This window comes from Lissotriton helveticus, chromosome 4_1 (assembly GCF_964261635.1).
Source record: "Lissotriton helveticus chromosome 4_1, aLisHel1.1, whole genome shotgun sequence".
NCBI classification, from domain to species: Eukaryota; Metazoa; Chordata; class Amphibia; order Caudata; family Salamandridae; genus Lissotriton; species Lissotriton helveticus.
This window is the reverse complement of record NC_136063.1, coordinates 2,026,503,781-2,026,523,417: the sequence shown is the minus strand read 5'-3', so window position 1 is coordinate 2,026,523,417 and position 19,637 is coordinate 2,026,503,781. Positions and strand designations below refer to the sequence as shown.

The 19,637-nt window shown below is 42.6% G+C and overlaps 1 protein-coding gene across 1 annotated transcript in view; it reads right to left on the bottom strand.

The window, feature by feature from the left end:
• PASD1 (PAS domain containing repressor 1) overlaps positions 1 to 19,637 on the bottom strand; it is a 477,069-nt gene that overhangs the window by 76,312 nt on the left and 381,120 nt on the right. Inside the window, exons 10-11 of the mRNA XM_078685964.1 lie at positions 15,119 to 15,225; positions 452 to 599 (exon numbers count right to left, since the gene is read on the bottom strand). Of these exons, the coding sequence (XP_078542090.1) occupies positions 452 to 599; positions 15,119 to 15,225 (255 nt within the window). The remainder of the gene's footprint in view (positions 1 to 451; positions 600 to 15,118; positions 15,226 to 19,637) is intronic.

Here is a 19,637-nt window from a genome sequence, read left to right as displayed (position 1 = left end):
AAAGAGTTAGACCAATTAGATTTTATTTTTTCATTCTTGCACTATCTAGTCCATAAATCCACTTCTGCACAAATGGCATAAATGTTGCACATACCCACCCTTTCTGTTCTGCTTACACCGCGTCCATTTTGATTTAATTTAAGTACTCAGATATGTGCAGTAAGTGCTTGCCATAGTAATTGGGAATTCACTTAACGTTTTTGCAGGTGATAATTACATTTACGTTGAATTTTCTTGCCTCTCCTCTGACACCACCAGAGAGGAACCCTCTTTTGCCAACTCTATTGGAATTTGCCTAGGCTTTCTGCACGATAAGCCTGTGCTAAGTCACGTGCATACCCAATTGTAATATTTACATGCATCCATTATTACTTTTTCCAGGCATAGTTCTGAGTTTGACCTAGAAGCACTTATTGAGATTGACCCTTACCATATCCCCTTTGATTCCTACCTCACAACTGTGTGCGTGCAAACGATAAACTCTGGCTTAGAATTCCACTGGTGGTACGTTATGTAGTAGTGAGTTTGCAACCATATCCACTGCTGCCCCTTGGTCAAAAACCGGTAGTAGCAGGACTTCCCCTTGCCAAACTGCATCACTGTAGAAGAAAGAACATATTTTTAGACATACCTTCACTAAATTTCTCTATACAATCTGCTGCATTCGTCTAAACAATAAAAAGGCTTTCATTATCTCAATTAATCACAGAGACATTAAAGTAAACAAAATCACAAATACACAACTTTTTAAAATTCACTATCTATTTCTCTGACATTTTGTGTCCTGCTGTCATGGTGCTGCCTGGCCATTTCAATGGATTAGTCACAGCTAATGATACAGACAGGGTCTTAGACGGTTGGTGCAGGTATATTGAACACCTTTTCAAAGAGATTGGAACCCGCTGATAATATGGGATGCGTCATCAGTAGGCCTCAGTGTAACTAGTCATGATTGTTAATAATCCTTTCCATTCTGCACTGATGGATATTCAGGTGTTTCCTATGATCAACAATTGCAGCGGCGGACTCCTGGAACCGCACCTCCCACACAGTTCCTTGTAATTAAAGGATGGTGCAGGTCATCCAAGGTATCAGTCATTGCTTGACAGCACTGCCAAACAGAAATATGCAAAGATAGACCACAGCATGGTGCACCCAACCACGCAAAAGTCCACAATTCTTTTTGTATGTTAGTTGTCCCATTTATTGAAATTTTTGATGTCTTTTCATAAAAACAGCCAGGGTTACAGCTGACGCGTTTCGTTCAAAACTGAACTTCATCAGGGCTGTAAATAATACATAGAAAACATATTTAAGGCCCATTGTATATGTGGCGTGTATATATTCTGGACTTTTTCCTGGTTGGTTGCTCCCTACTGTGGGCTATCTTACGTAATTCAGGTGTATCCTGTTTGTGATATGAATAATCTAATATCGATCGATTTAAAAAAAAAAAAGAGAGAGATTGACACCTGTATGCACGGTTTGCTCATATCTACTTAGAATAATGTGGGCAGTAAAGTGATTGTACTGTAACCATTACCCCTCTGCAACTGGTGCTGAATACCAATGATGGTTAAACTTGATTCCCCCTCATACATCTTTTATCCATCACCAGACATTCACCCCTGTCCCTCAAAATCACTGCTGCACGTCCACTTTCGTTTCTACTTTCTCCCTTCGTCACTTTTTCCATCTTCCTCTTTCTTTCTCCATTTTGTGCTTTTCTCTGTCTTGTTGTGGATCAAAGCCTAATGAGGAAAAATAAGCGCTGATGCACCAAACCACCAGCTCAATTTAAGCACTGATGCTTTAAATAACACTGCTCTAATTTCTTAGAGCAACTTCTCAAAAGGTGGAACACCAAAGGGGGACCACACAGCTCAGCAAGTTGCAAGTGGCCCCCAACATGTTATTTTGGTTCTTTTCCACAACTAAATATCCGTGTTTTAACTTTATATCATCACGACATTGACTTACGTCTTCAGGACTTAATATAATTTTCTTATTACACCCCGTTAGCTGGGGTGCTAAGCAGGTACTACCTAACTGTGGAACACCTCGTTGTTTTCACCTGTGTAAGTCTGAAAAATATCTATTAAGCATTCACACTGCTGATAGGCAGTGTATGGAAGTTAGTCTTTACTGGTGTGTGTGCATGTGTCTGTGCAAGAGTGAAAGTGATGTGAAATGTGAAAGTGGCGTGAGAGGGGAGTGTGAAAGAGATGGCAGAGTGTAAGCGCCCTAAGGTATGTGAAGAAGGAAGGAGCCACAGCGTGTGTGAGAAGGACAATTAAGGGGGTTTGTGGGTTAAAGAGGATTTGAGAGTGGGGAGGCTATATGCAGTGCCGGACTGGCGGTAGCAGGCATAGGGCATTTCCTCGGGAGGCTGGAAGGGTGGGTGTTGGTTTTGCAGCGGTGAGCCATCTCTCCCCCTGGGGGGTTGGTCCGACAAATTTGCCAGGGCTGCTTTGGATTCCTAGTTCAGCCCTGGCTATGTATGCATGTGAGGGGGTCATTTCAAGAGAGGAGAGTGTGGGAAAGAATGGGTAACAGGATTGCTTAGGACAGAGAAGAGGGTCTTAGAGAGAAGGGTCTGAGGAGAAGACATGTGGAAGAGAGTCGTGATAAAGGAGCGTATGAGAGAGAATGGTGAGATGACAGGAAGAGAGGAGACGTGTTTGTGAATGATAATGGGCTAGAGGAAGCTGAGAAAGGGAAAGCACAACTGCGAGAGAGGAAGGTGTGTGGGACAGAAAAGGAGATGCGGGGTAAGAAAGGGAAAAGAGCGAGGAGCACGCATTTGAAGAAGAGGTCAGAGGAAGCAGAATACATGACAGGAAGGAGTTCATGAGCAGAGGTGTAGACATAGAAGATGGTGTGTGAGACATGGGAGAAATCTAGCCCAGTAGTTAGGGAAGGGACGACTGGTTGGAAACTCTGGCTGTCCACCAAGAGGAGGTGCTATGTTACTTGTAAAACTAGCAAATGTGGCATTATTACTAGACGGGTGGTACAGGAAAATGAGGGCAAAGCGCCCCAACATCCAAGGGGCCTATTATTTCTCCAATGACCTCCAGCCCCTGCATACGTATAAGCAGTTACTGCATATGCAAGCTAGTCGTCGCTCTATGAGTTAATGCCCCTGCTGCAGAGAAGATGCTCTCTTCACCCTGCCGCACTGGGGTCAGGGGAATAGCCGGTGGCGGCAGAGAGCATAGTCAGTGAGGACAAGAGCTCAACAGGTAAATTATGCAAAGCAGACTGATGGAAAATACATTTTTCTTTCAGTTTCATCTGATTAGTTTTGCCCTCGCCGGTAGCTGAAATAAAAACAACTGCTGCCGAAGACCAGGTCCCACAAGCAGCAGCGTAGGCTGCTGACTAAACACCACCCTGGCGCCCACAGACGCACAGGTGTTCCAATAAACATATTCTGTGAACATTGGGTCATGGGCAGTGGTGACCGTAGCATCAGCACCACATGCCTTCGAGATCAGACAGCGGGGCCTCAACCCAAGCATTGTTGATACGAAGAATAGAAATAAACATTTAACTTTGCAAGGAAAAAAGACTGCTAACACATTTCGTTTCTCACTTTCATCCAGTTGAGATAGTGTAACAGCGTTATACAGCATTGGGGTGGCACAGCGCTATGAATTCTGTTATTAAAACATATAGCTATGATCAGTTTGTGGCAGGGTTGGATTGGTAACACGAGCACTCGGGAAATGGCTGAAGGGCCGGTAGCCAAGTTATAGCTGCGGGCTGCTTTTTTTGGGCAGCCTGTGTCTGTCTGTGTTGTTTGGATGCCACCAGCGACTGAGTGGGTGCCCGAGTGGCCTTTCTGGAGGCAGATGTGCGGAGGTGCCACTCCCTTTCTCTCACTGGGCTGGCCCATTCATGTATGCTGATCAGAGGCGCAACTAGAGCCAAATTTCGCGGGGAGGGGGGGCTAAGAATTTTTTGGGGGGGCTGAATCTTTACTCAATAGGCAGAGTGGAGCTGCAGGGGCTCTTAGAGCTGGTGAAACAACAGCAAGTCCTCATTAACATGCAAATGGTCTTTTAAAGACCTGCGAAGTGCTCAGGTGCGGCTGTGTGTGTGCCCGGGAAGCTGTCTCACCCCGGGCTGCCACACACGACGGGGGGGCAGGAGTGGGGCCAAAGCTCTTTGAGTCCAATGGGTGTTGCGCGCCTGATGCTGATTGAGAGGGGGCCTGAGTAGAAGTGGTCTCACTTGTATTCATGTGTGGCTCAGCAGTGTGAACTAATCTGTGCATTTTTTTAATCTAAGTGAAGTTAATAAAACATGCCCCCTACCCCCTTTCTTTTCATAAAACTTCGCTAAAGCAGTGTTTTGCGGAAAGGCAAAACGCAAATGTAGGCCACTTTTTTTAATGTGCCCAGGCCGATATTTGATCCCAATCCAACCCTGGTTGTAGTTTCGAGTCCTGGCAAACCTGGATTTCCCTACCTACCATCGTGTAGAAGAGTTGAAACCCGATACTCACACAGAATTCCTTTTTTTTTTTAACCGAGGTTCAAAGGTTATACCCGATCTCTCAAAAAGCAAAAGCGTGGCTGCTTAAGTATAGCCAGAGGGCGGATAATTTGACCCCAAGATGTACATCCTATGAAGTATTACAATCTGATGCTTAGACTGATAAGCAGCCATCTTAGAGTCAGGCTGTTTTTGTCTGTAACTCCATTAATGGTTGGTCATATAAAACTCAGACTCCCACATGAGTCCTGTCTAAAAACATAAACAAAAAAGTCTGCTGGCATGAAAAACTTAATTAATTTCTTTATTCTATGCACAAATAGGATAATAACTTTGTGTGATTAATAAGTGTACTTTTTTGATGTAAAATAATCCCCCGTACTCTGTCATGCAAGTAGTACATTGGAGGTGGAATCATATGAGAAACAGCCAATAGCCAGAGCTGATAGAGTATTACTTCTTTGGGGAGGAGCGTAAGACCAGCTATGTCAATCTAGACCTACGGATTGTTTCGGGATAAAAAGCATATATGAGATAAAGACTACAATGTGAGATGATTCAGTGTCATTTTGGGTTGTGAAATAGTCATTTGTGCTTTGCTAGCACTCTATAGGAGTTGGGATGATACACTCACCGACCAATAAAATGGGTAAAAAGGTAATACTACTGCAGGACAGAATCAAAGCCCACTATATGTATATTTAAAATAATTGGTAACAATAAGTCGTGCTGACAGCTGTGCTTTTCAAGCCAAACCTAAAAACGACTAAATCAAAAAAAGACGAACTCAAAACGATTAAGTCAGAAAGACTTGATAGCAAAAATGACTTAATGAAAAAAAAACACAAAACAATACAGTCAGAAAGACTTATGAAAAATAACTCAATCAAAAACCCTCACACTCAAATCAACTCTTTTGGTGCTTTAAACGCACATCAAAATATGAGTGCAAAATGCAGAATAGAAGCACTTCAAGATCAAGACTATAGGTCTAGTCGAACTGACTTATAGGGTAATCTGTCAGTGACGAGGGGCTAGTCTGACTGCTCAGTGTATGGGCAGCTTTTTTGGCTGTATTTGAGGCTGTTTTATTGCCAGGTGGATTGTTTTTTTACTGTTGATTTCTCTGATATTACCACAATCATTACCTGCAGCAAGCACAAATACATGCATTCTCCCATACCTTGAAAAACACCTATACAGCATGTTTTTACGAGTTTAAAACTGCCTTGATCTGCACATGTGGGCCACTGCATTAGCTATCTGATTCGCTAATGAGGGCTGCTTTCAGTTGGGTGCTCTGGGCTATTTTCTATGCCAACCCAACCCTGGGCATTTCAAAGTGACTCGTGCTCAATGTTACTCATATGCAAAATTACTTGTATACTAACTGGGGAAAGGGAGCAGGAAGAAACATGGCAAATGGGGAGGGGTCGTTCCATATGAAGATAGCAAAACATGGTTGAAAAGGTTTCCTCCATGTTTCTTTGGTGCAATATATTTAAGTCTGACTTCATTACATTCCTCAGCTTTTGAGCCAGGAATGAAAGTGTTAAAATGGACCAAAAAACACCTCAACCTAAGAACACCAAAAAGGGCCTCCCAAGCCCCTTTGAAGCTCGCACTGGTCCTCCAGCTGATGAAGGGCTCCAGTATCAACACAACACTGTTCCTAATTCCATCACTTCCTGGTTTTCAGTGACCTGGGACGCCCTCACCGAACAATAGGTGAGCAGGCTCTTCTGTGCCAAGGAGGCGCCCTTCATTAGTACCTCTGTGGCAATCCTCTCTGCCAACCCTTGGACAGCTTCCACTTGGCAATGACCCCTTGCCCACGGATGTTTTTGTGTTTTCAGAGTACAGCGGCACTGGAAAACAGGTTTTTCACACATCTGGTCTGAGATATGATTTGCAAACTCCATTCTAAGGTTCCCACTGTGTTTGACAGCAGCGCACGGTTCCATTCCCCGCCTCTTTTCAGCTTGTTTCACCATTTTCCATCTGCTTGCAGGCCTGGCTGTTTCTCTGCAAAAAAAACACCCACGTTTCGCACCCTTAACGTTGTCACATTCTGCTGACAGGTACATGCAGAGACCTTGGAGCATAGAGTGACCACGTCATAATGCTGGACGTGCAAGGGCGGAAGGAGAGCAAAGTCAGAAAGTGGTCACCACCCGTGTAGGGGCGAGGACGTGTCAGAACGCCATCTTGAGATCTCAGTAGGTCGCACATAATTTTATGTCAGGGAAATAAGGCGTTTACTAATTTGCTATTAATCTGTCACATTCTTTTTTTACCTGACAGGCTACAAACGTGTGCAGAACAAGTACAGGCGAAGCTGACACAGTAAGTATCATTGCAAAATGTTGTATTTTGAGTTATTTTGAGTCAGTGCAGAGTATTCTGTTCCCCCAAATTTGGAACATGGCCTAGTTATCTGAGGAACAAACCTGTTACTAATACTACACAGCTTGAATGCCTGTCGGTGCCTACTCAGCCCTTCTTCCTCCCGATGTTCATAAATTGAGAAACATTTGTTTTAAGTAACAATCTTTGTCACCCTTTAAAGGAAAGCAAGACAAGAAGACCTACTAAAACATAAATCCGATGTACTGAACTATGATCTCAATATTTGAAGAGTTAATGAAATCTTTGATTTTTTTGTCATTGTTGTGATTGCCACATGGCTTACACATAGTATGAGTTAAAATAATGTGCCATCGAGCTAATTAAAAAATTTTGCATTTCTTTTAAATCTGTCTCTCCAGCACTTCCACTCATTTACCAAACTAATTTGAAAGGACTTCAACCTCTTAAAAGTTCCATACCAGGGTTCTCCAAAGTCAATCCAGGAGGGCCTGATCCATGCCAGATTTTTAAGATAACTACATTTATCTAAATGGCGATACGCTAAAAATCTGGACCGACTTTGGAGAACCCTGTTCTATACAAGAGACTTTTATCAAGCTAAGGTGTAACCTTCATGCAGAGCTTCGACCTTGCTTGTAACCGGCAGCTGCATGAAACGTTTATTCAAACTTACAAAAATGTGAAATGACAAATAGCCATTGCCCATTTGGTCTGCGGACCATGCCTCCTGCTTAATTCACTACAAGCATTTTCAACTGATTTGAGCATTTCTCTCACCTTTGAGACCCTAGTATTCAAGCTCCTGCACAACTGATTCTAGGTTAATGAACCCACTTTGGATGGGGAAACGGCCTCTACAACGAAGCCGTTTCCACGAAATCCTTTACCACGCATGCTTTACAACGCATGCGTGGTTACAACGAGAGGCTTTACCACGCATACCTTTACTACGAAATACGTAGTAAAGGCATGTGTGGTAAATGAAAAGAAAAAAAGGGGGGTTTGGGGGGTCTCCCCCATAAAAAATAAATAAGGCGTTGGGATAAAAAGTGGGGCTGGGGGGGTCTCCCCCCCAAAAAAACAAAACTAACCTGAAGAGCCGAAGCTGAAGACGAAGCTGAAGCAATCAACGTCGTTAGAGAGGAAACAGAAAGTAACTTCCGCTTCCTCTCAACGACGTACGACCGACCTAACCAAAGAAGAAGGAGAGAAGCGAGTTAAAAGGTAAGGGGCATTTTAGTAAAATAAATATATATATATTAAGGGTTAAGGACAGGGGTAAATATAAGGAGTGGAGGCAGGGGGCATTTAAGGGGAGAGTTATAACCTTTATCAAGAGTATGCCCTCACCATGCATACATTTACAACGAAAAACGTTGTAAATGTATGTGTGGTAAAGGAATATTCGAGGTAAAGGTTATGCGTGGAAAACGAATTCCGTTGTAACGCATGCGTGGTAAAGGCATGAGTTGCAACGGAATTCGTTGTAACGTCATACATTCCTTTGGATGCTGTAAGGGACTGGCCCCAGCTGGGGTGTTTTTTGCCTCAGGCAGTCGTTCAGCTGAACTCTTCCTGGGAGAAAGCTAACACATGAATCAGGGAGCTACATCTTCTATTTTGGCCGGTGGGGTAAGTTTTCCCACTAGGATCTTTTTCTATTGCGTTAAATGATGTTCGCTGACACCTTCTTTCGAGAAGATCCTTAGCCACAAAGCCCACTTCAGACAATTCGCTGCTGTGAACTGCTGTTTCAGTGAGCTACGGTTCAAGAATTCTTCAGTTTACAAAGGTGGCTTATTCCTTCAAGTAAGACCTAACTTTAATTCTCAAAGTAAGTTGGAGTAAGTGTGCAAATAAGGCAGGAAAGAGCCACAAATGCCCCCATAATTTAAGTAGAGTGCAGACGGCTTTTTCAACATGGTGTCTTTTTACTTGGGGGGAAAAAAGGAGGTAAATGTGCATTGCACCAGAACCTTCAACTCCAATATTTGTGTTGTGCGAGCAGACATCAGAACACAACTAAGGGAACTATATACACATCTATAACTGCATGATTTTTATAGATTTAAATACGTACTTTTTGGATTCTGTGAATCCCAAAAATGAGTATATCTGTGCAACTCACAGATAGGAAAATGTCTATGATGTGTAGGTTTAGGATACCATTGACAATTAAGTATTCTAGGTGTCGCGTACAGACAGCTTTACTGTCTGTTGGCAAACAGATCTAATGTATTCAAGATAGACCTCTTCGTGCCTGGCCATGCTCATGTTTTAATGGCATTCTTGTCTATCTCAGTTCCTTGCTCTTGATTTGATGGCTTTCCTTCTTTCCCAAGGAGCATTTCAGTATTGCTGTGTTTTGACTGGATGACTTGCATCTCTGTACTGCCGTCAGTAGACCCTGCAGTGCTGTCTCTTAATGGTTCCCTTTCCTTTCTCCCACATGTACTTTCTATTAAAAAAATTAGCACCCAACTTCTACCTGCGCTCAAGCCCCATGCTCTGTCCATTGCTCGGATGTGTGTCAGAGGTAGACATTTTTAAATGGTTTTTAAACAAATCCAAGATATCCAACATGCATGAAGACCATCTTGGAATGTTTTTCCTTGAACTGTAAGAAAATACATTGCAAGATGGATGTTCAGCAGGTATCTTTCAAAGATTTTTCTTTAAGCAGAAGGAAAATTATTTCAAAATGTCCACCGTGCACATATGCATAAATTCAATGGCCACCTTGTCTTACGCTTTAAAAAAATCATTAACAAAAATCATCCCATGCAGCAGTCACCTCGGTAAAAAAACGTGTTTTGTTTTAAAGAGGGATCATGAAATTAGTTAATATATTAGGTGGAGGGGGTCAGTTCGCAGGGGTCAGAGAGGGATCTCTACCCTTTCCGCAAGAGGGATGCATTGTAACTTTCACATATTATTGTTTTTAGGTCTCGACTACGCAGCGCTCATGCGCAGCTTAGGAAAAGACCTTTAGAAATCGTTCCAGTTTTGCTGCCAAAAACGTGCACGCATTGCATTGCTCTGAATGGCAACGCGTGCACGTTTGGCGATTTCCTTGCGGGAGCGAGCTTTCAAACCATCTGTTAATTACAAATAGATGGTTCCTGCTCACTCCCACGAGGGAAACAGGCGCAGGCCCCCTCCTCGCTCCCCTCCCCCTCTTTTTGTTTTCCTTTAGCGCGCGCTTGTTTTATGGTAGGCACGGGGACAGTTAAGTGATTTGCCCTGAATTACAGGAAGCTGGGCAGACGCCGAGGCTGGAACCTTGTTCCCCTGGTCCAAAGTCTCCCCACTCTCTGGTGACAAGAAACTGACTCCAACTTACATTGCTCCTAAATCTCCAAAAAGGGCCGCACAATTAAACGAGAGTAGCGACACAGCGCCAACAAAGCACAACCCTGGACAGTGTCATCATTATCGGAGTTTATGACCTACAGGGCTCTGTGCAATAAATGATAAGCGGCCTTACTAAAATCAGTGAATTGAAACAATTTAGCGAAATCTAGAGCTCAGGCAGCACTCAGCTGCTCTTCATTGGCCCTCCGTGGTCCAACCGTTTGAGGAAGAGTGCTAAGCCCCGCCCTTTGATGAGTCTGAGTGAGCTGTGTGGCCACATCCCTGCGAGACTGAGAGGAACTACTCCCGTCACAGTTCGGAAACTTGGACTACTAGGAAGCTGAAATCGGTATTCAACGGGTTTTTCACATACGTTTGCAGTGCCACTGCACCTGCTGCTTTCCTGATAGTTACACACCTGGCGGCGAGAGAAAATAGATAATTGGATTTAATATGCAGCATAATGCATCATTAAACGTTTGGGGGGGGGCACTATGTGTTCTCCTAAATGAAAGGTATTCCCAACTACACCCCTGGAGGGCCTTATAGTTTTATGTTACATATTTAAAGACACCCCCTTCTCGTCATTCACAATGTCCGGGAGGAATCCCCTCCCCCATTACCTGCCTACTCCTATCTTCATAAGAGTGAGCCTGCCTATCTCCTATCTTCATAAGAGTGAGTGCCCCTCAGCTCCAGGAATGCAGTTGCCATGCAGATGGAAGATCCCACGGTACCCTGCACTGGCTGCTTCGGGTCTGAATGGACGGAAGGGGCTTTCCGATTGCATGGCACCAAAGACCACCCCAGGAAGAAGGATGCATAGCGAATAGGTCTCACCTTTGGGACCTTATAAGTGTTTGGTTAGCCCGCACAATATCCTTGGTGCAACAACATCAACTGTTGCATAGCTAAATACTTATAAGGTCCCAAAGGTGAGACCTATTGGCTATGCCAATGCTTGTTTCACGTTCTCTTTGACGCTATAAGACAAAGTCAAGTATTACCAGGTTTTAGAAAGCTGTGGGTACCACGCATAAGAGATCTTGTGAGGATGATTCTGCAGTGTAATACTATGTCAGTATGTTGGGTGCTGTCAAATTCCTGTCTGTTGCAGATAAAATGTAGCAGTTATGACTCAGTTCATAAAGTAATGTTATCTGCTTTTTGTACAATACTGCTAAATGGGGTCACGTTTGCACTTTACCCGACTGTCAATTTTTTATTTAAAAAAAGGGTATGTATGGAAACTTTTTAAGCGGACTTGTACATAGGAGTCTTTTTGCATAATTTGCTTTTATAAGCTTACTGGTATAATAATCTAAGTGGCACCTTTGGCAAATAAATGTCTTTTTCTGGGCTATGTCAGGGCTGCCTCACTGCTATAGGATTTTTACTGGGGATTGAGTGGGCACAGTAGTGATTGTGAGTTCTACATGTGCTATGTTTTCAATTGGATGTTCTTTTAACTGATGGGCTGGATGTTTATGGATTAATATTTGTTTTATGGATTTTGCCGCAGTGCTAAGGGGGGAGGGCGGCGGGCGCATGCTGGTGACGGAACCGCTCCGTCACCAGCGTCAGTTGCGCTGTGCTCATGACGGAGCGGTTCCGTCACGGCCCCGCCCGCTCAATAGAACGCTCAGCGCAGGCACGGAATCCGCGCCGCTCAGGCGTGCCGAGCGGGCCGTGACGGAACCGCTCCATCATCAGCACAGCGCGACCGCGGCTGATGACGGAGCGGTTCCGTCATCAGCAGGGGAGGGGTTAATAACGACTTGTTCAATCATTTCTATTGTGTATTTATTATGAGATGGATGGTTTGTATGACCTAATTGGCATGATATCAAACTAATAAAAATGAATGTATAGGAGACGTGTACTTACATGAGAAGCTAAACAGTTATTTGTAGTTATTGTGTTTGGAAGATTTACTAAAAAATAAAAATGTCAAGAAAGTGCTTTGCATTTTAAAATGTGTTGCAAAAGAGGTATCAAGAAGTTAGGCTAAGAGGAGGGAGGGGCCATCTGCTTTTACAAATACAATGTTTAGAAAAATTCAATCATGCATCTTTAGGATAAATCATTGGCATTGTTCCAATTAGCTGTAATTTGTAGAACAGCTGCAAATACCAGTCAATCTACCAATCTAACCTTCAATCATGAGTAGTGTATTCCTGTACTAAACTGCCTATAAACATATTTTGCAAAGTTAAAGTGAGAAGCTGTTTTCTTCCAAGAAATGTTCGTAGAGAGGGGAGTTGATGACTCCTAGAAGCATATACATTTGTCGTATTTGAAACAAGAAATTCATTCACATGTGTCTAGTCAATCAACCTGGAAGTGTAGGCGGCTGGTCTATGAAACAGGACACTGTTTCATACAATATGAGCAGCTATGCTTATTTCAGTGCTAGTAATTGTGTCTCCATCAAATATCTGTTAGCCTGGGTTAAAAGGATTCACAGAAATCTGGTTTGAGTTTCAATGAGCTTGAAAAATGAAATTAGTACAGTCGCGGCTATTGCCACTACAGAATGGTGGCACAGCAGGGCAGCAAGAGTGTTGGACGGGGAGCGGGGGGGCTGTGGGTGGTTGATTTAAACAAAAAAAGACGCTTACCTGTTCCTTCAGCCACCTCGCTCTTTGATGCTCCACCGTTCTGCTGCTCTCAACAATCCCTGGGATAGCAGACTCCCCATCCAATCCAGACGCTGCCTTCATATTATGAGAGGTGCTTCGGGATTGGCCTGAGTGGGCTAGTTTTACGCTCCGCTCAGGCATATGGAGTCTGTGCCTTTCTCTAACCCAGGTGTAGATTACAGCCGGGTTAGAGAAACCTAAGTGCGCATGTCTGTTTTGCCGGTCTAGGATGACCGGCCAAACAGATATGCGCACTTGAAAGTGCATAGCATTCCTCCTACCGCCTCCCATGGCCCGGCCATGCCCCTCCCTGAATGCGTTGGTTCAGAGCCAGCAGCTTAAAATGAAAGCAATAATAAAATGTAATTTTAATTTTCAGCTGCTGGCTCTGAGCCAGTAGGGCGACGCTCCTCCGTTGCGGAGGAGCCGCCACTGAATGAGTGCCCATGTAGTCAACTGTTAAAATTAGGTTTAATTTTGCCTCTTTATGGCTCAGGTGATTTTCTTGGATGTAGAAAATAGAAAGAAAATGGGATTCAAAAGAGCTTGTGTCTCCTTTAGCTTAAGCTATTCCAACCATGTACCGACAGTGGATCCTGATCTAGATTTGTGAGATAGTGTGTTAACTGTGAGTAGTCCTTTCCTGTGATAGAAATAATCCTGATAATACCAAGATACAGCCACGCAAAAACTGCAAAGTAAACCTTCTCCAGCTGTGACCCAAAACTGTGGAACACCCAATCAGAAGAACCGAGGGGCTTCTTTACAAGCCCCTTGCTCCGCCAGCACATTACTTTTCCCCATATTGAAAGTGACGCACTGCTGGCGCAAAGTTCTTGTAAATAAACCCCTAGGTCTTGCTCATGGCTAACGTCAATTTTTTAAGAACTGAAGCTCGCCTCTTTAAAGCACATTTTAGCACCATAACTCCCCTTAGGCTGATTCGTTTATGATTATGTTTAGTTCATAGTTAGGCCTGCGCTCTACCAATAATTTTGTAAATCAATAAATAAGGAACCAGAAACACATTTTTCAAAACCTTCCTCAAAGTTTAAAAAATAACAAAGTGACCATGCAACATGCCGATCAAAGAGGTTTAAAGCACATTAATTAAACAGAAGACAAAGTAGAATAGGCACTTTAACCTTATCAAGGTAGTAACTGGTCAGTCATAATACAATATGTATGGAAGCACATAAATAAATTCAGAGGCTCTTGATCAGCCGGCCTCGTAGTAAAAGCGCTGCTGGAAGTGCTAACTCCTAACTCCCTGCTGCTTGAAATGGGGTATAAGGTGGGCCACTGGAATAATGCGATTGACTGGCCGTAACGATTTTCACATAATTATAGGTTTGCCTCATTTGCCACTTAATCCATCATCTGACCCAAAATCTGCAGATTTTAACAAAAAAATGTGTTTCTAGCTCAAATGATTCTAAAGTTACTAAAAATGCAACAACACGCTTTGCCGTGCACTGAAAGGCCAATGCAAAACTGGACTGGTCACCTTTTTGTTCTTTATTGCTATATTTGGGTATTAAAATGGTACTAATGTGGTGCAACCAATGCCCAGGCAATGTTACCAAGTTTAAAAATGTCAAAATATTGAAGTAATACTATTACAAAATGTGGGACATTATGCGGCATAATCGGCCTTTTCTTGCCGCATAATTTACTCAACCCTGCCGCATAATTTGGCCCTAACCTGGCGCATAATTTCAGTGGCCCTGGGTATAAATACAAAGCCCAACACAATCCAGATTCTTCCTCATGCCGGACATAATATGCCAAGCACAAAGCCAAAGCTAGCTCCACTTTCAGCCCCACCCACTGCCTGACGTCACCTATTCACGCCACCACTTGTAGCTTTCCGGGTTTCCAAGATCTCGTAACCACTCAACAATTTAGCACTACTTTTTTACTGTATTCCTCAGTGTAGCTGCAAAGATCACTGTTCTTATTCTTTTTCTATGGCTCGCTCAAGTGCCAGACCGTTTTTTCAACGCAGTTTTATTTTCTTATCATTTTATATTTTTGATGACTTCGTGGGTGTCACTATTGATTCCAGTGATCCCCTAATTCACTGACGTGCATCGAGCCGGGCTCATTTGTGAATACAAACACACTTTCAATATGTACTTTATTGCTGCGCAGGTATATTTTCAAAACTTTACCAAAGATTGCTGGAGCAACCGAACAGATAGGTAATGAAATACTGTAATTTGTTTGAGTGACATAAAAACACTTACAGTGTTCATGGCACCCGGCGAGGAGTTCCAGATCTTCGGCATGATAATAATCGTACCCCGATGTCCCCAGAACTTCAAAGGGCAGGTAGCCGATGATGGGCGGGGCCCTGGCACAGAACAAAAGAAGGTTAGTAAACAGGAAGGCTGCTGCTAATTGTTATGACACTATGGAACACTGTGTTCAGTCTTCACCAAGGACTTCCCTCTTTCAACACCCACAAAGAGGTAAAAATTGCACTTATTTAATTACCAAGGTATATAGATGCTGGGTAAACTAAATAAAGCTTCCTTTGATGTATAGCAATTCACCATGCCAAACCATTATTTTAAATAAAGGGTGCATCGATAAAATATGTTTTAATTATTGCCAAATAGACTTCTCCATAAATTGCTTTATAAATATTAAGCAGAATTCCAAGGGGCAGGTTCAATCAAGGCCATTTTTTAAGAAAACCACTTTTGGTATTCATAGTGCTTCTAGGAGCAGGAAGTGGCCGTTCCTGGTTGGGAATACCCTGAAAGTTTGCGCAAAACAACACCTATGCTTGTTTGTAGATTTTCCCAAGCACTTTTCTATCGTTTCCCAAAATAAGAATGACCAGAAATTAAGTACTGTTAGGGGCAGGAGTAAATTCTTTTCAGGGATGGAAATGGGGTGTAAAGAACACTCTAAAAAAGGTAACGTGTAGTGGAAGAGGTATGTCCACTTGGAAAAATATATTCTTTAAGCAAAAATGAACAATGGCTAACAAGAGCATTTGTTCCTAGAGTTCCACATGTGTGTATTTGTTCTTGAGAAATAGAAATCTCAAAAGGATTTTAGGAGTACTCCTGACACAACTGCCACTGTCGCTGCTCCCAGTAGTACTCCTGGAACACCTGGTCAATTCCCAAAAATGTAAATTCACACTAAACTGTGGTGCAAGCCTGCGACAATGGATGGTGAAAGGTGGTAAAATGAGGAGCTGTGTGGTGCTTAATTATTAGTCACAAGTGATTGGAGGTAATTGTGATCATAGATCAGATTGTCATAATATCACCTGCATTTACAGGGTGGGTAATAAAAAGATTGGGTATGTGTGAAAACGGGACTGACCTCAAGAGCCCTGTTTAATTATGATAAGGCACAGGAGCCGCTGTTCAAGGTCTTAGCTAATCAAATAAACAAGTCTGCATGTTGACATGCTCCTCCCTAATATCTGCCCCATCCCTATAAACACCTTGCAGGGAACATTAACATGCACTTGTTTTGAAGGAAAAAAACTATTTTTGGCACTTGGTACTGAGCAGAAATATCACGAAATAACCTCACAGGTAAATATGACAACTTCATAATACTTTCTCATGGTAGGCAATAAGAGGGATACAAGGGGTTGCAGTAATTAGCGAAGTCAAAACACAAGACACCTAATGACATGTCCAGAATTGCACTAAAGCACTACACATATGGCGCAGATGGTGACCATGTTCGGCATGCTCTTATAATGCAATAAGGTGGTATTCAGTAGTGTAGAAAGCTAAAAAAGAGTGTGTAAACCCACCGGGTTGGGGTGGAGGTAGCATGTGCAAGGTCATTGAAGTACCTATAGACATACGGTAGATACACACACTACTGAAATAAGCCTCTTTAGATCTAAACCAGTGGTGGGGTAGCAATGCAGTCAGTTTGTACCTTTGGTACCATGATTCCCTTTACAACGCATTCAATACCCTCAGTGCAACATCAAGCTTTGGAAGCTGGTGATCTGCTGACACTTTATCCATCACCCCTGATGCGCTGCTAAGTGGGTGGCGCGCAATTGCATGACCCATCCATACAAAGTCAGCCTAGTCCACCTCCAACTTTTAACACCAACATTTTATTATAAGGTCTGCAGGAGATGGGCTCTTATCATCTAAAATATTCTTCCATTTATCTACATTTGGGTGGTGTGTGTAGAAGACACTTCAGGTCTGTTCCAAGTCTGGACAGGATGTGGGGCATCCTGTGGAAGCTCTTTTGACTCTGAGGAGGGACTCCATAGAGCCCGGCTACCCTTGGGGAGGAGAAAATCACGCCAACCCATCTTTATGCCCTGGGATACTTCTTTTAAGGCAGCTGTGTGCTGCACAAATTTAATTTAATTTATTGATTTGTTGATTGATTGATCTGCCAGACAGGGTTAACAAGTGCTGGGTGGAAATTGGCTACTAGGTGGGGGGAGTAGGCAGCTCAGCTTGTTTTCCCACCGGCTGGTCAATAATAGATTGCTTTTTGGAATCCCTCTGTGCGCTGGGGTTCCTCCCTTGTGTAGTGTAAGTAATTGAACACAACATGGTTCCAATTGGAAACTATTTAATTATGAATGAATACATTGTGAATAAGGATTTCCTTAAACCAACTGGTTTAAATTGAATAGCTCTGCCTGTAGTCGGGCTAGATGCAGAACTTGCTTTGAAAACGGTTTAGAATTTTCTAAAGTGTTTGAGGATTCTGCGGACAACTCCCTAAAAGGATTGTATTTTTACTGTAAGCATTGCCTGGTATTAAATTATTGATATTTCCATTGCTTGGCCTGTACTGCATGAAACATCCATGAGAGGGGAGGTTGCACCCTTCATACAGCTGGGGATGCAGCAAGACAAGTAGATTTCACACAAAATCGTCTCCTTTATGCCCTTTAAGTAGACCTTCATAGCATACAGATTTTTCAGCGACCTTGATAACATTGCTGAGTTGAGGACTTTATGATACACTTGAGGTTTTATTAGCATTAGACATCTGCCATTCATTAACTCACAATGCAGCCTGGGTGTCAATGTTTCAGAAGCAAGGAGTGTGTTTAGTTATCCAATGATTTGACGGATTCTCCAATAATAGTTTCTGTGGTTGAAAAAATTCGTATTTTGGACTTCATTCAAGCTATTCGCGGCGTGTAAGTCGAGCTTTCATGTATAAATTGTTTCATTTACCAGTGCAAAAACACTTTTTAAATTCTGAAATATTCGACTCCACACGTGAATTTACTCACTCAGACGTTTCTGTGTGATTAATCCAGTGGGTGTGGAGTGGGCTACGTGCCCTGAAAGTGTGCAGAACTACAACCCTACATCTTTATGGGAATTTATCAGTCATATTTAGAAACCTGCCTGTACAGGAAATGGTTGGAGATTTACTCCTGTGAAGGGCAATAGACAATCTTTATGGAGGGTGTGAAATGAAAATGAAAGTGTTTTTCTAAGGAGAAAAAAAATAAATATATATATATATATAAAAAGCTGCTAGAAACAGACTTCTACAACGAGGCTTTCAAGCCAAGTTGTTAGATGCAGCATTAACGAAAGCCAATTCCAGGGACAGAAAAGAACTATTAAAGACACCCCTAGGGACAGACAAGAATCAGAGGACAGTGTCAGGGGCAAGGTACCATGTAGATTCATATCTACTTACAATAGACAGGCAAAGGCAATAAAGGGTATCATTAATGCCCAATGGCCTATTGTTGTACTTACGGACTGCGTACTAGCTCAGGCATTACCCAACAAACCTAACTATACCTATAGAAAAGCACGTTCTATGAGAAACGACCTGGTTAGAACCAGTCCAGAATTAGACATACGGAAAGATTGGCTGACTGCAAGCGTAGGATTCCACAAATACAGCACCTGTCGTGCATGTAAATTTGGGATTAACACCAAAACGTATACAACAGGCTTCTCCGAGATTCCCATTAAGTTGAAAGGACATTACACCTGCCGCACAGAATATGCGGTTTATGTGTTGCAGTGTGGTTGCGGCCTACGTTATGTAGGCAGCACCAAGCTGCCAGTCCACCAACGAATTTTACAGCACCTTCGGGCTACTGTAAATTCGGACAACACATATCCGGTGGCCCGCCACATTAATGAAGAACATACGGTTAATTTGGACATGCTTAAATATTTCGTGATTGACAATGTACCGTCTAGCAAGCAGGGAGGTGATCGCGAAAGGAGATTGCGACAACTGGAAACAAAATTTATACTCCAACTCGATACCAAGACCCCGAGGGGATTAAATATTTTTGAACATATACACTATTTCCTCTATGACAGTATTCGAGAAGGAAGCAAGTTTTGAGTTCCTCTGTATAACGCTGTCCTCCAGAATTTAGGCAGTAAATAAGCTGAATCGGTAGCGGGTTCTTGTCCCTGTTTTTGATTTTGGTTTGTGGTTTTTAGTTTTTGGCATTTGATATATTCATACATATCTATATATGTATTGTCAAAGATTATATATGATTTGGTTCTGTTTACATTTCTTACACTATATCTCAGCAGTCCTTAGATGGAAAGTATGGATTGTATGAGATATAACTAACATTTATCGTCCTGACATTTCTTATGATTTGTGCATTTCCATGAATATTGACTCTATGACAATGCTATTTACCTTGAGATGGAGGGGAAGTCTAGAGTAATTTGTGGAGTAAAAGAAGAAAATATTATGCACAATAGGCCTGACCTTTTTCTTAAGAACAGTATAATGTGTAATGACACA